The following is a 14,477-nucleotide window of genomic DNA, read 5'->3' on the forward strand; positions in this document are numbered from 1 at the left end:
ATCTTCCCGCCAGAACGGTACCTATTTATCTACTTGCACTTGCATGCTTTCGAACTGCTAGGTTGACAGGAGCTGGGACTGAGCAACAGGAGCTCACTCCCTTCACAGGGATTCGAACCACCGACCTTCTGATCGGCAAGCCCTAGGCTCGGTGGTTTAGACCACAGCAGTTTGCAGCATATTAAATCAATAACACATTAGCCAGGTGATGTTCCTCCGGTCTCATGAGGAGCCTCTTCAGTGGGGCTGCTGATTATGGGTTCGTGGAGTTTTGGAGTAGTATTTTGTATATTGTATATTGTGGATACCATCCCTTTGTTGTTAGGAGGAGGTTTTCGAAGGTTGTGAGGGGTCTAGTTGCTGCTGATTTTACTACTGGATTGTTTAAGAGGGCACGTACCGTATTTTTCGCTCTATAAGACGCACCGGACCACAAGACGCACCTAGTTTTTGGAGGAGGAAAACAAGAAAAAAAATATTCTGAATCTCAGAAGCCAGAACAGCAAGAGGGATTGCTGCGCAGTGAAAGCAGCGATTCCTCTTGCTGTTCTGGTTTCTGGGATAGCTGCGCAGCCTGCATTCACTCCATAAGACGCACATACATTTCCCCTTACTTTTTAGGAGGGAAAAAGTGAGTCTTATAGAGCAAAAAATATGGTAATTGGTGGTATTATTATTATTATTATTATTATTATTATTATTATTATTGGCAGGCACCGACTCCCAGTTCAAACTTATGTTTTGCCTGCTCAGCTCCTTTCCTTTTCTCTTTGTTATCAGAAAGCGATTCTCCTCTCAAGGTTGCTGTATGGATTTCACAAAGAGCTTGATTCCAGGCAACATGATGCAACAAATGTAAATTTCCCCTTTTGTACTGGGTTTCTGCGCACAATTGCCCAACGCTCTTCAGCCTCCTTCCAGGCCAGCGAGAGGCATTCTATCGGAGCTCAGGGACACCTTTCAGCCTAGGTAAAACTCAAAAGAGGTGGGATATTCTTTCCAAGTCAGGGCCCTCAGGATCTCTCCAAAGCCTCTCTTGCCAGTTCAGGAATCATGACTCCTTCTTCTGCCCTTCCAACTAATACATAGAACAGACGGGTGTAATCAGCTCTGGTAACTTCAACCATGTTTTGGAAGCCGCCCAGAGGGGCTGGGACAACCCAGCCAGATGGGTGGGATGTAAAAATTGTTGTTGTATTGGAATTATTATTATTTTACTGAAATTGTATATTAAGGTAGGTGGGCTATTTCAAACTGTTAGAAGACAAATGCTACAGATTGCAGTAACAGATCTTGCCAGTTACTTTGATACTTCAAGAGATTTAGGGAAGTTTTTTAATGTTCAATGTTTTACCGTATTTTTAATATTTTGTTGGAAGCCACCCAGAGTGGCTGGGGAAACCCAGCCAAATTTCCAGGGTACAAATAATTAGTTTTTATTATTTTTATTTTTATTTAGTTCAGTTGGTAGAGCATGAGACTCTTCATTTCATTCTGGTTTTTTCCCTATTACAGCTTTTACAAAACAAGAAAAACTGAATCTTTACAAATCTAATTTAACTTCCCCTCGATTTCCCTCCCCGCCTTTCTGCGGAGGATATTTATTTCATATCTTTTTATCAATGCATATCCAATTCAAATACATTTGCAAATTTCTCCTTATTTCCTTTCCCTTGTCTCTTACTGCACAGGTTTATATCAGTCCTGCCGATGTTTTAATTTGTTTACAATGTGCCGCCAAACAGTCTATAATTTCCCCCATTATATTTTTTTAAAGTCTCTCTCCTTGATTTCTTATCCTTCCAGTGAGTTTTGCCATTTCTGCATACACTATTCCATTAATTTTACTTGCAACTGGGGTAGCGTACATAAACAATTTTTTCTGTTCACTAGTAGGGCTGCCATACTTCTGGAATTTCCCGGACGTAGCCAGGGTCCGTCCACCAAAAATGGTGTCTGGGCGGAATTTCCGTTTTAAATGTCAGGGAAAACCCAGGCATATGGTAACCATGTTGGAAGTGAAGGGTTGTTTTTGTTTGTGCATGATTTTGCTTAAGAAAAGCTTAACAATTTTTTTTGTCCGGATATGGGCATAGCCAAGCCCCTCCTATAAATCATTAAGAATATTTTAAAAAAAATCATAGCAAACTGAGGTTCTTTGCCCCCCCCCCAACAAAAATCCTGGCTACACCCATGTATCCCACTCTCAATTTTACTTGTGGACTGCCATCTGTCCAGATTTTAATTTGTTCTGAATTAATTTTGAGATGTATTTTAATTAATTGTTTGCCTGTTTTTATGTGCTTTGTATACTGTGTTAAGGGACGCGGGTGGCGTGGTGGGTTAAACCACAGAGCCTAGGACTTGCGGATCAGAAGGTCGCGGTTCGAATCCCTGTGATGGGGTGACCTCCCATTGCTCAGTCCCTGCTCCTGCCAACCTAGCAGTTCAAAAGCACGTCCAAGTGCAAGTAGATAAGTAGGTACCGCTCCAGCGGGAAGGTAAACGGCGTTTCCGTGCGCTGCTCTGGTTTGCCAGAAGCGGCTTAGTCATGCGTCCACATGACCCGGAAGCTGTACGCCGGCTCCCTCGGCCAATAAAGCGAGATGAGCGGCGCAACCCCAGAGTCGGCCACGACTGGACCTAATGGTCAGCGGTCCCTTTACCTATACTGTGTTAGTTTTATGATGTTAGCTGCCCTGAGCCCGGCTCCAGCCGGGGAGGGCGGGGTACAAATAAAATTATTATTATTATCCAGATTTCCACTTTTTGAAATACGGCAACCTGATCAATTATACCTAAAAGAGATTCTTCATGGTTTGGGTTGTAGTTTCAAGTCCAGTGTTGGGTGGAAAAGTCCTGCACTGCAGGTGGGGGTTGGACTAGATGACTTTGGGGGTCCCTTCCAATTCTAGGATTCTATGAAACACTTCAGGATCCCGTTCAGCTTGCCCGCACAGGTATGGGAACCCATGGCCACTCCTTCCCCAACGTGGGCCGTGGAGCTCCGCTTCCTAGAGAGACAGGAAGTTTCAGAGGAGGCGGGAGCGGCTATTATCTGGGAACGGGGCGGGGGGGGGGGCGCGCGCGCGCGTTGGTCTCTGCAGCCACACGCGGAGGAGAGACTTTGGTAAGGAGGCGAGGTGGCTGCAGAGGGAAGAATTCAGAAAGGTGCAACATATTTGGGGGGAGATATTTTGGGTGGTGGGGGGATATTTGCATCCCTCCCCATGCCGAATCTGCAAACCGGGCAGCCGGGAGAGGAGGAGGGTTGGGGGATATTTGCATCCCTCCCCATGCCCCAGGAGGGTTGGGGGATATTTGCATCCTTCCCCATGCCGAATCTGCAAACCGGGCTGCCGGGAGAGGAGGAGGGAGGGGGGGAAATTTGGGAGGTGGGGGAGTGAAAAAGGGTCGACACGTGTTGGGACTTTGCAGTTTAGAGAAGTTTGTAGAACCGAGCATGGCATGGAGGGGAAAAAAGTTTTTTCTCCCTCTCCCGCAGTGCTAGAACTGGTGGATTCCCCCCCCCCCGCAAAAAAAGCTGCAAGTTGGAAGTTTCAGGAATCGTAGAAACGGGAGGGGACCCCCAAGGGCCATCTAGTCTGACCCGCTGGGATGCACGAATCTCAGCTAAAGCATCCCAGTTGGTTAGAGGGGGGGGGTGCTGATAAGGGCAAGGTTGCAGGTTCGATCCCCACCCCCCCCCCGTGGGACAGGCTGCCTATTCTTGCATTGCAGGGGGTTGGACTAGATGACCCTGGGGGGTGGCGATCCCTCCCAACTCTGTGGTTCTTTGATCAGCTACATGCAGTGCAAAATCAAACTGTGGAACTCGCTCCCCGCCCCCAGGGAGGGGGGCAGCGATGGGCCACCCTTGGGTGGCTTTGAAAGAGAAATGAGACAAACTCATGGGCTATAAATAAGGCTGCCAGCCTGGGAGGTTGTGCTCTGGTGTCTCACGTTGAATGCCAGTTGTTGGAAACAGCAGGAAGGGAGAGTGGCCTTGTGTTCAAATCCTGGGTTTCTTGTCTCCCACGGGCATCTTGTTGGCTTCTGTGAGAATTGGGTGCTGGGCTGGATAGGCCATTGGCTCTCATAATAATAATAATAATAATAATAATAATAATAATAATAATAATAATAATAATAATAATAATAATAATTTTTATTTATACCCCACCCTACCTGGCCAGAGCCGGGCTCAGGGCGTCTAACACCAGTAAAATTACAGTAAAAACATAATTTAACATAAACATAAATGGACTACATGGAACTGGCAGAAATGACTGGCAGAATTCGAGATCAGGGAGAAGAGATTGGAAGAAATTTAAAGACTACTTGCAGAAATACTGTAAAATTAAGGAATGTTAAAGGGATGTTGGATTGAAAATAAGCGGTATTGGTAAAAAGATTAACAAGAATATGTAAATATGGATTGATAATGGTGGAAAATATATATTTAAAATAGGTTAAGATGTTGAGCAAGGATAAATGATAGAGGGTAAGGACTTGCTGAATTAAATATTTGAACTGGAATACAAAAAGGGAGGTGTGAGGAGGTCAGGAAACCAGTAAATGAAGTATAAGATATGAAATATTGGGGGGGGGGGGTTCTTTTTGTTAACTGCTTTCTATTCTGCATTTTTCATATGTTTTGTTTTTGTACTTTTGTAGTTCTTTTTTTCTTCTATTATGTTTAAACTCTGAAACTTTATTGTTTTTAAAATTTCAATAAATATTACTTAAAAAAATAATAATAACATAAACATAAAACCAATTTAAAATACAGGTTAAAATGCAATTTAAAATGCAGCCTCATTTTAAAAGTAGGCCATAGATCAAAACCACAAGGGGAGGGAAACAGAAGGGTCAGACCAAGTCCAAACCAAAGGCCATGCGAAACAGTTCTGTCTCGCAGGCCCTGCGGAAAGATGTCAAGTCCCGCAGGGCCCTGGTCTCTTGTGAAAGAGCGTCCCACCAAGTTGGGGCCAGTACTGAAAAGGCCCTGGCCCTAGTTGAGATGTTGTTATGACGAGTGGAAAGCAGGGAACCCCGTCCCCCGTTTCCCTCTGGGAATCCATAGATTCTGCCCTCTGCCATTCATACTTTAGCTGAGATTCCTGCATCGCAGGGGTTGGACTAGATGATCCTCGGAGGTGCCCTTTTCCAACTCTAGAGCAGATCCTCTCTGGAGCTGCCTTCACCTCTCTGTAGAGATCAACCCAGGTCTTGTTGGTGGGGGTGGGGGAGGTAAATCTTTGTTACAGAGGAAGGAAGCAGAGGGTTTCCTGCTCTGCTTTTGTAGCCCCCAACTCAAAAGAATGGAAACAACCTTTGGAGGAGACAATAGCCTGTGAGTAAAAAGACAATGGCAAACTGGCCAAGTGAGATTCCTTTGCTATGTCTTGACAAAGAGACAAGAGGAGGAGATTTCTTCATTTAACAGAATTTATAAACCTCTTGGTTTTAGGGGGGGAAACCCCAAGGCAGTTTACAAAAAAAAGAAAACACCGTAAAATGATCAGTTAAGAAAAAATCACAACAATCATTTCAAACATGCAAACAGTTAAAACCACAGTAGAACAGACCAAGGCAAATTAAAACTCATACAGACTTTCTGAACATCTGGTAGGCTTGACTGAATAAGAATATCTTTAGCAAGAAATGCAGGGAAGGCGCCTCTGATATCCATAGGCAGGGAGTTTCAAAGTTCCTGTTAAAATATGTTGGGGAAGGGGGCGTTTATTGGATTGTTTTCTTGTTTTCGTTATGTATTTTTGTGATTTTATGCTGTAACTGCCCCGAGACCTGCGGATTTAGGGCAGTATGCAAATTCAATAAATAAGAATAAATTAATATTTATATACCGCTTAATATTTTTAAATGAAAATCTCAGAGCGGTTTACAGTAAGAGCTGTTCGACAGTGGAATTTGCTGCCAAGGAGTGTGGTGGAGTCTCCTCCTTTGGAGGTCTTTAAGCAGAGGCTTGACAACCAGATGTCAGGAGTGCTCTGATGGTGTTTCCTGCTTGGCAGGGGATTGGACTCGATGGCCCTTGTGGTCTCTTCCAACTCTATGATTCTATGATTCTATGAAATCAATAAAACGATACCCAGGCGATGTTCCTCCGGCCTCATGAGGAGCGTCTTCAGTGGGGCTGGTGAGTCTGGGCCTCGCCCCCTAGGCCTGATGGAAAGGGCCTTGCAGGGAGTGGCCTTCACACTCACAGCCAGGTGATGTTCTGCCAGCCTCAATAATTAATTGTTTGTGCTCCCATACTAAACTACGGTGGTACCTTGGTTTAAGAACTTAATTCGTTCCGGAGGTCCGTTCTTAACCTGAAAATGTTCTTAACCTGAAGCACCACTTTAGCTTATGGGGCCTCCTGCTGCCGCCGCACCGCCGGAGCTCGATTTCTGTTCTCATCCTGAAGCAAAGTTCTTAACCCGAGGTACTATTTCTGGGTTAGCGGAGTCTGTAACCTGAAGCGTATGTAACCCGAGGTACCACTGTATTGAGTTCTTAATCGGGGAGATAAGTAAAATGCCGCTGCCCCAGCTGGACTTGGGGGGGGGATAAATACCACCTTGCCCCAGGGAGTTTTGCTGCTGTTTCTTGCATTGAAGAGACTGGTCCAGAGCTCCTCCTGAGATTTAGCTTGAGGATAAGATGCAACACCTCCACATTGCTCTCTCAACAACACTTTAAAATGGTTAGAACAGGGATGCAGAGCATCTTTTTTGGGGGGGGTGCACAGGGATAGCTCAGTTGGTAGAGCATGAGGCCTCTTACTCTCAGGGTCGTAGGTTGGGGTTTTTAAAATTTTATTTGGATTTTTTAAATAAAATGTTTTGGAGGGAAAATCTTTTTCTAAAGATCGTTTTCTTTTCAGGTTCCATTATAGTCCAAAGGCTATTCATCAGGAAATAAGGATTTGTTTTAAGTTTTTCATGTGTGCTATAACTCACTCTACGGTGTGTTTTTTTTAAGTGTTTAACCACAGCAGTTGACAAATGTGGATACATATGCTATAATGTTATAATCTGAAGGCAGCCCTGTTTAGGGAAGCTTTTAATGTTTGATGTATTACCGTATTTTAATATTTGGTTGGAAACCGCCGAGAGTGGCTGGGGAAGCCCAGCCAGATGAGCAGGGTATAAATAATAAATTATTATTATTATTATTATTATTATTATTATTATTATTATTATTATTATTGTTGTTGTTGTTACATAATTGTTTAAATTGTTATTATGGAAATTATCAGTCTATGTATTTCTAACAGTATAACCAAATTAGTAATTTTTGATATAACTGTATAAACTACTCTGAGAATTATTATTCTGAAAATGAAACCTTTATCTGGTTGTAAATATTAAGATTATACCATCAGGAATGAGTCTTTCTGCAAAAAAAGAAAGTTTTAAATCAAGTCTTACTGACTAGTGATTTAAATCGTAATTTAAATCGATTTGATTTAAATCAAATCCACCCTGCTCCCATAGAAAGGATGAAATTCTTCCCCTCCCTTGTCTCTCCCCTGCAGGGACCACTTGAGAGCTACTCCCTTCGTTGAAGTGCAGCCCAGTTTCTGCCTCCTTATCCTCCATCTCCTTCCAAAGGCAGCGCAATGGCGTCAGAGGCACAACCTGGACCCTCTCTTCTTAGGGATGGAGTGGAAAGAGGGGTTAAGCAGCGCCCGCAGGTAGGGAAAGAGCAATGGGGATGAGGGAAGAGGCAACTCTGCCTCCCTTTATGTCGAGTAGGGAAGGGATCTAAGAGAAGCGATATTTCCTTCTTCTTCCAGGGTCTGGTCACCTTTGAGGAGGTGGCCGTGCGTTTCACAGAGGAGGAGTGTGCTCTGCTGGATCCAAGCCAAAGAGCTCTGAACAGGGAAGTTATGGAGGAGAATTACGAGACAGTGACCTCTCTGGGTAAGGAAACATATTTCTGCATGCAGTGGAGGAATAACTGGTCCAATCCAGTGACCCCCAGCCCAGTGTCCTGTTCACGGTAGTATCCTGTTCATCCCAAGAAAATGTCTGTGGGGAAGCCCGCAAGCAGGAGCTTAGCGTTAAGAACAGGGGCCAGCAAACTTTCAGCAAGGGGCCGGTCTACTGTCCCTCAGACCTTGTGGGGGGCCGGACTATATTTTGAAAATAAAAATGAATTCCTATGCCCCACCAATAACCCAGATATGCATTTTGAATAAAAGCACACCTTCTACTCATGTAAAAACACCAGGCAGGCCCCGCTGATAACCCAGAGATGCATTTTAAATAAAAGGGCACATTCTACTCATGTAAAAACATGCTGATTCCCGGAGCGTCCGCAGGCCGGATTGAGAAGGGGATTGGGCCGCATCCGGCCCCCGGGCCTTAGTTTGCCTACCCATGGTTAAGAACATCTTGCCCACCTGTGGTTCCTGGCGTTCCCAGAGAAAACCAATACATTTGGTGGAGTCTTAAGAGCAAACGGTTGCAAAACTTCCGCTTTCGCATCTAACCTCAAGATTTATTATTAATACTATTACAGTGGTACCTCGGAAATCGAATGGAATACGTTCCGGAAGTCCATTCGACGTCCAAAACGTTCGGAAGCCCCGTCAGACGTTCAGCTTCCAAAAGCATTAGCCCTCTCCTCCATTAGCTCTGGGACTCGGGTGGCACTGTGGGTTAAACCACAGTGCCTAGGACTTGCCGATCAGAAGGTCGGCAGTTCGAATCCCTGCAACGGGGTGAGCTCCCGTTGCTCGGTCCCTGCTCCTGCCAACCTAGCAGTTCGAAAGCACATCAAAGTGCAAGTAGATAAATAGGTACTGCTCCGATGGGAAGGTAAACGGCGTTTCCGTGCGCTGCTCTGGTTTCGCCAGAAGCGGCTTAGTTTCATGCTGGCCACATGACCCGGAAGCTGAACGCCGGCTCCCTTGGCCAACAAAGCGAGATGAGCACCATAACCCCAGAGTCGGTCACGACTGGACCTAATGGTCAGGGGTCCCTTTACCTTTACCTTACCATTAGCTCAGTTGGTAGAGCATGGGGCTCTTAAATCTCCGGGTTCAAGGGTTTGAGCCCCACGTCAGGCAAAAGATTCCTGCATTGCAGGGGGTTGGACTAGATGACCCTCGGGGTCCCTTCCAACTCTACAATTCTGTGAACACAGAAATGTTGCAGTGGCTTGAATCTCAATGGGGAAATACCTCATCTCAAATTGTAAATTTGAAGTACCCCACAGCCTTGGCTTGCTGTGGATGAGGAAGAAGGGCTGGCTTCCGGGGGCTGGTTTTTGCTTTCTGTGTTTTGAGCCGCGGTAGTCCAAATCAAGACAGCTAGCTTTGCTAAGTTCTGCAGCGTCATCCCTGCAGCAGAGGTTTCATGCTGAGCTCCATTTCACGCTGAGCCCTTTTGCTAATCCATAAGGGATCAGGATTGGCCCTCTTGGGTTTGAGGTCGTAGACTTGGCTTGACTGGGAATGGCTGGGTGTTTTGTGGTCCAAAGTAACTGCTCTCTCTTTCTTGAAAGAATCAGACCTCAGTTCATACTGGGAAGAAAGGCAAGAGCAGCTTCTCCAGGATGACAAAGAAGGGGAGACGTTAGCAGGTAGGTTGTGTTTTCGCTCAGGGATTTGAAGGTGTGACAATTTCGCTCTGTTTGGAGGACAGATCTACACCTGATTTCCGCGCAGCTGACGGTTAACTTTTGCAGCTGGATTCCTTCTTTAACTTCTGCCCCATTAAGGAAGTTAGTCGTATCAGTCTAGTGTACAAGGGTGAGCATTCCAGCACATGGAAAAGACATTTCTTCCATAGAACTTAATCAGACTTAATCAGAAAAGAAGATCAATGAGGTTAAAGACATAAAAACCTGATAAAATATCAGCATTACCATTCTAAAAATAATGATCATTGGTGCAGAGCTGAGTAAACCCTGATTAAATCCCAATTACCTGAATCAAATTGGGCAGCGAGCAACAGGTGATATGTTCCTCCCAAGTGAAAGAGCGAGAGATGCCCAGATTTCCTTTTGAATGAGGGGTGGTTTTTTTTGTAAGCTTTATCCATTATCCAAGAAAAACAAGACATACCGGCAGATTTCTGTGCTCCTATAATTTACAAGTGTCTTTGACTGCAGCCAAAACCATAACCAAGGAGGAGCGCTTTGTTCCCCGTTTGGTCTCTTCCCCAGCCTTGTTCATGTCTTATCTCCTCCAACCCCAACCCCAACCCCAATTGCATCAAAGGAGACACACCTGTGCTTAGTGAAACAAGGTGGGAGATAGAGCAGGAAGGGGCTTGTGGTGTTGTCGTCTTGAGACTGTAGGATATTCAGAAGCTAACCTCAGATTCAGCTGGGCATGAAGAGAAGAAATGGAAGATGCTTAATCATAATAATAATGATGATGAGGATTTTATTTTTACCCCACCCATCTGACTGCGTTGCCCCAGACACTCTGAAAATGACAAAATCAGAGAAGCAGAGAACTGGGCTCAATCCGTAACGAGATCTCTGCTTGCCGTTTGAGTGACATTTCCTTTTTCTCCCTCCCCTGAAACAGGCAGTGGGCAGAACAATGAGAATTGCGGGGAGACATCCGCCGTGGTGTCATCAGAAAACTCAGAACACGAAGCATCAAAAGAAATGTCTGTAAATCAAATAGAAACCCCAGATCATGAAAGAAAAAAGTCAAAGAAAGCCAAAAAGAAATCCACGGCTTCTCAGGACATTGATGTCCCTGAACCCCTCGTCTCAAAGAAAGATCACACAGAAAACAAATGTACAGAGTGTGGTGAAATATTTAGATATAGATCACAATTAAAAATGCATTACCGAACTCATGGGATTCATACAGAGGTGAAACCATTTAAATGTACGGTGTGTGGAAAGAGCTTCAGCCATAGTGGAAGCCTTAGCATGCATCAGAGAATCCACACAGGGGAGAAACCATTCGAATGTACCGAGTGTGGAAAAAGTTTCACCGGACGTGGTGACCTTTCTAAGCATCAGAGAATCCACACAAGGGAGAAACCGTTCAGGTGCATGGAGTGTGGAAAATGCTTTAGTCAGAGCGCTCACCTTACTTTACATGAAAGAACACATACAGGGGAGAAACCGTTTCAGTGTATGGAGTGTGGAAAAGGTTTCACTGGAAGCGGTGACCTTTCTAAGCATCTCAGAATCCACACAAGGGAGAAACCCTTCAAATGCATGGAGTGTGGAAAGGGCTTTAGTCAAAGAGCTCACCTTACTTTTCATCAAAGAACATACACAGGGGAGAAACAATTCAAATCTTTGGAGTGTGGAAAGAGCTCCAGTGGGAGTAGTGACCTTGCTCAGCATCAAACGACACACACAGGGGAGAAACAGTTTAAGTGTCCAGAGTGCGGAAAGAGTTTCAGTAGGGGTGATGGCCTTATCAAGCATCAAAAAACCCACACAAAGGAAAAACCGTTCCTATGCAAGGAGTGTGGAAAACGCTTTAGTCAGAATGCTCACCTTACTTTACATCAAAGAACACACACAGGGGAGAAACCATTTAAATGTACGGAGTGTGGAAAAAGCTTCTGTGGGTCTGGTGACCTCACTAAGCATAAAAGAGTCCACACAAGGGAAAAACCGTTCCTATGCAAGGAGTGTGGAAAGAGCTTTAGTCAAAGTGCTCACCTTGCTTTACATCAAAGAACACACACAGGGGAGAAACCGTTTAAATGTACAGAGTGCGGAAAGAGCTTCAGTGGGAATGGTGACCTTACTAAGCATAAAAGAGTCCACACAAAGAAGAAATCATAAAAAACATAGAACCACCTCTTTTTCTATCTTGGGCTGCAGCTCCTTCCTTACATTATTTATTTTGTTGTCGCCAGGTTTGGCACTGCTTTCCTTTGGGGTGAAGACAGAGGCAAAGTTGGCGTTGAGCAGTTCTGCCTTCCCTTAGTCAATAGTATTTCTCAGTCTTCTTCACAGAGAGGACCTACCACTTGCTTGTTCTTCCTCTCGCTTTGAACATAGCTGAAGAAACCTTTATTATTATGTTTAGCTCTTTTGCAAGCCTGAGCTTTAGCCCGCCTGACATTCACCCTTCAACTTCCATTTCTTATACATGCCCTTGTTAATTCTCAGCTGATCTCTAAGCCATACCATGTTCCTGTCTCGTTTGGATTGTCTGCATTTGGGCATTCAGTATTTCACCTTTAAGAAACTCCCATCCACTTTAGACTCCCTTTCTCTTGGCGCTTCTTAAGCTTTTTGAAATTGGCCTTAAAGCCCAGAGTGCATGTCTGACTACACTCAGCTTTTCCTTGCTTGTGTATCATAAAACCCAGGAGGACATGATCACTTCCTCCCAAGTTTCCCAGTACTTCAACCAGTTCCTCTCTGTAGGTGAGCATCAGGTCCAAGATAAACGATCTCTTTGTTGTTCCTTCCATCTTCTGGGAAATGAAATAGCAAGGCAATGGGTGAATTCTTGGAAGAATTTGAGTTCCAACAGAGTTTGGGGTAGCTCAAGTCTCCGATGACTACGATATCTCCTGTTTAAATGTTTGGTCATTGTTCTCAGAAGGCATCATCCAATTTTTCAGTTTCTTCTACACAGTTGTTTCTCTCTAAATACAGTTGCAATTGAAATTATTCAACCTCCATTGCAAAACGGGTTCATTATCAAAATTTACAGACTTTCAGCTGTTTGCTATGAGCAAATCAAAGAGGCAATTGAAAAAACTCAACGGATGTTTCCAATGGTTTCCCCAAATTCCGCTGACAATGCAACTTACACTGGCATATGCAGTCTCACTATTATTCAAACACTTAATGTCAAGGATCTTTAGCACTTAGTAGAGCATCTTTTGGCTCCTATGACCTGCTGCAAATGAGATGCGTAGCCAGACAGCAGCTTCTGGCAGCTGAAGAATCATGAGCAATGGTCTCCAGTTCAGTCATATTCTTGGGTTTGCATGCCTCAACCGCCCTTTTCCGATCCCACGAGAGGTTTTCTATGGAGTTCAAGTCAGGTGACTGTGATGGCCACCTTCCAGGACTTGCAACCAAAGTCTTGGTGGGATTTTGTTTAAGCCAAACCCTTCCTGACGGCACTGCTTGCACGGCCAGTGGTTTATTTCCAGTATTTTCCTCTCCCTGGGCTACAGCCCTCAATAGGAAGAAATTATGAACACACCACCTGTGCCCAAAAGCCTTTCAGCTTCCTGCCCAGAGTCCCTTGTTAAATGTTGAAGGCTGTGTGTTGCGGATAAGAAGGAACGGGTAGTTGACCAGTGGGCTTTATAAGACTTGGCAACTTCTCTGCCAAATCCTGAATTTATGCACCTGGAAGACGAACACACCTCCCGGGACATTCTGTTTCCTCCGCACACTGCTGCCTCTGTCCACCTCAGTAGGGAGACACCAGCAGTGTCTCTTTCACCTCTGCGGAGTGGCAGAATTGTTGTATTCACTGTGGCTGCTCGCACATCAACAAAAACAAGCGGCTTTAATGTTTGATGTTGAGAAAGTATTTGATAAGGTTTCCTGGGATCTGTTGTTTAAAGTTTTAGAATATATGAGTTGTCAGAGCATCCACAATCAGTGGTCTTCGATCTGAAGGGTTTAGATCCAGAATGAAAAATGACTCCTCTAAGTCAATCTCCTCCTCTGTGTGTGGCAGAAATCATTCTGGGCACTGTACCTTTTGAAGCCACCTTGGTGCATTCTGAGGTCAGCAACTGCTGTCCTAGCTCCTCCGGCCCAGAAACTGTGTCCGAGGTGAGGGCGTGGAATTGATTTTGCAGCTCCAATGACTCGGCCTGGCTCCTGACAGTCCTCCTTCTGTGCCACGTACCTCCAGGCATCTTGTCTCCTGCTATGGGTGATCTTCCACCTCTGTAGGGGCACCTATCCAAGTTGGTGTTCCAGCACAGTCCACTCAGCTCTGTCAAGGGACTCCACATCTTGCCCCAAAGCTCGAAGTCTGGCAACTAGGTGGACCTCGTCGCTATACCTTCTCTTCCAGCACTTGCGACAGGTGTGCTTTTGCACATTCTCCGGCAGGAAGATAAACGTGGCACAGGTCTGGCAAGTCCTTGCAGCAGCTCCCTCGCGTTCCTATGCCCCTGAGGCAGCACTGCAAGCCTCGCCACCAAACACCCTCACAAATTCCCTCGTTCACAAGGTCCTGGAAGCTGCAATCAGCTAAGTATATCTGCTGATGGTTTCCAACTCCTTCCAACTTCCTCTCAGCAGTAGCTTCTACCCCTCAGACTGTGGGCTCCAGCGGAACACACAGCCACAAACCGGCTCACCATCAAGCCTCCAAACAGCTCAAACAACCATCTGTTTTGTTTTGTTTCATTAACCTATTTTATTAAAGATTTATTGGTTTACAAAAGTATGTGCAATGTTTCTTTTTTCAAGATCCATTTTCTACAGATCAGTTTCATTTGTGGAGACATTAGTGATGCATTAGGAAGAAAGGGGGGAAAGGG

General features: G+C 45.0%; 2 protein-coding genes across 6 annotated transcripts in view; one reads left to right on the plus strand and one right to left on the minus strand.

Moving 5' to 3' along the window:
- Nucleotides 1-14,477, minus strand: part of LOC308580643 (uncharacterized protein) — a 241,891-nt gene that overhangs the window by 127,837 nt on the left and 99,577 nt on the right. The window lies entirely within an intron of this gene.
- LOC308580772 (uncharacterized protein) lies at nt 761-14,380 on the plus strand. 5 transcript variants are annotated; one of them, XM_081182926.1, is made up of 6 exons: nt 3,076-3,171; nt 6,896-6,977; nt 7,550-7,708; nt 7,811-7,937; nt 9,526-9,603; nt 10,559-14,380. In XM_081182926.1, exons 3-6 carry the CDS (start codon nt 7,634-7,636, stop codon nt 11,788-11,790), a joined length of 1,512 nt encoding a protein of 503 aa, XP_081039052.1. In that variant the 5' UTR covers nt 3,076-3,171; nt 6,896-6,977; nt 7,550-7,633; the 3' UTR covers nt 11,791-14,380. The 5 variants fall into 5 exon arrangements, with proteins under 5 accessions (XP_081039054.1, XP_081039055.1, XP_081039052.1 ...); XM_081182928.1 differs by lacking the exons at nt 3,076-3,171; nt 6,896-6,977 and adding an exon at nt 761-969; XM_081182929.1 differs by lacking the exons at nt 3,076-3,171; nt 6,896-6,977 and adding an exon at nt 2,886-2,960.

Source organism: Podarcis bocagei (genome assembly GCF_964188305.1).
Source record: "Podarcis bocagei genome assembly, chromosome: 2".
NCBI lineage: Eukaryota > Metazoa > Chordata > Lepidosauria > Squamata > Lacertidae > Podarcis > Podarcis bocagei.

Coding starts and splice junctions, on each gene's coding strand:
- LOC308580772 (XM_081182928.1), top strand. CDS start 7,634: ATGGCGTCAGAGGCACAACCTGGACCCTCTCTTCTTAGGGATGGAGTG. Junction 7,709..7,810: donor GGGTTAAGCAGCGCCCGCAG/GTAGGGAAAGAG, acceptor TTCTTCTTCCAG/GGTCTGGTCACCTTTGAGGA. Junction 7,938..9,525: donor CGAGACAGTGACCTCTCTGG/GTAAGGAAACAT, acceptor CTTTCTTGAAAG/AATCAGACCTCAGTTCATAC.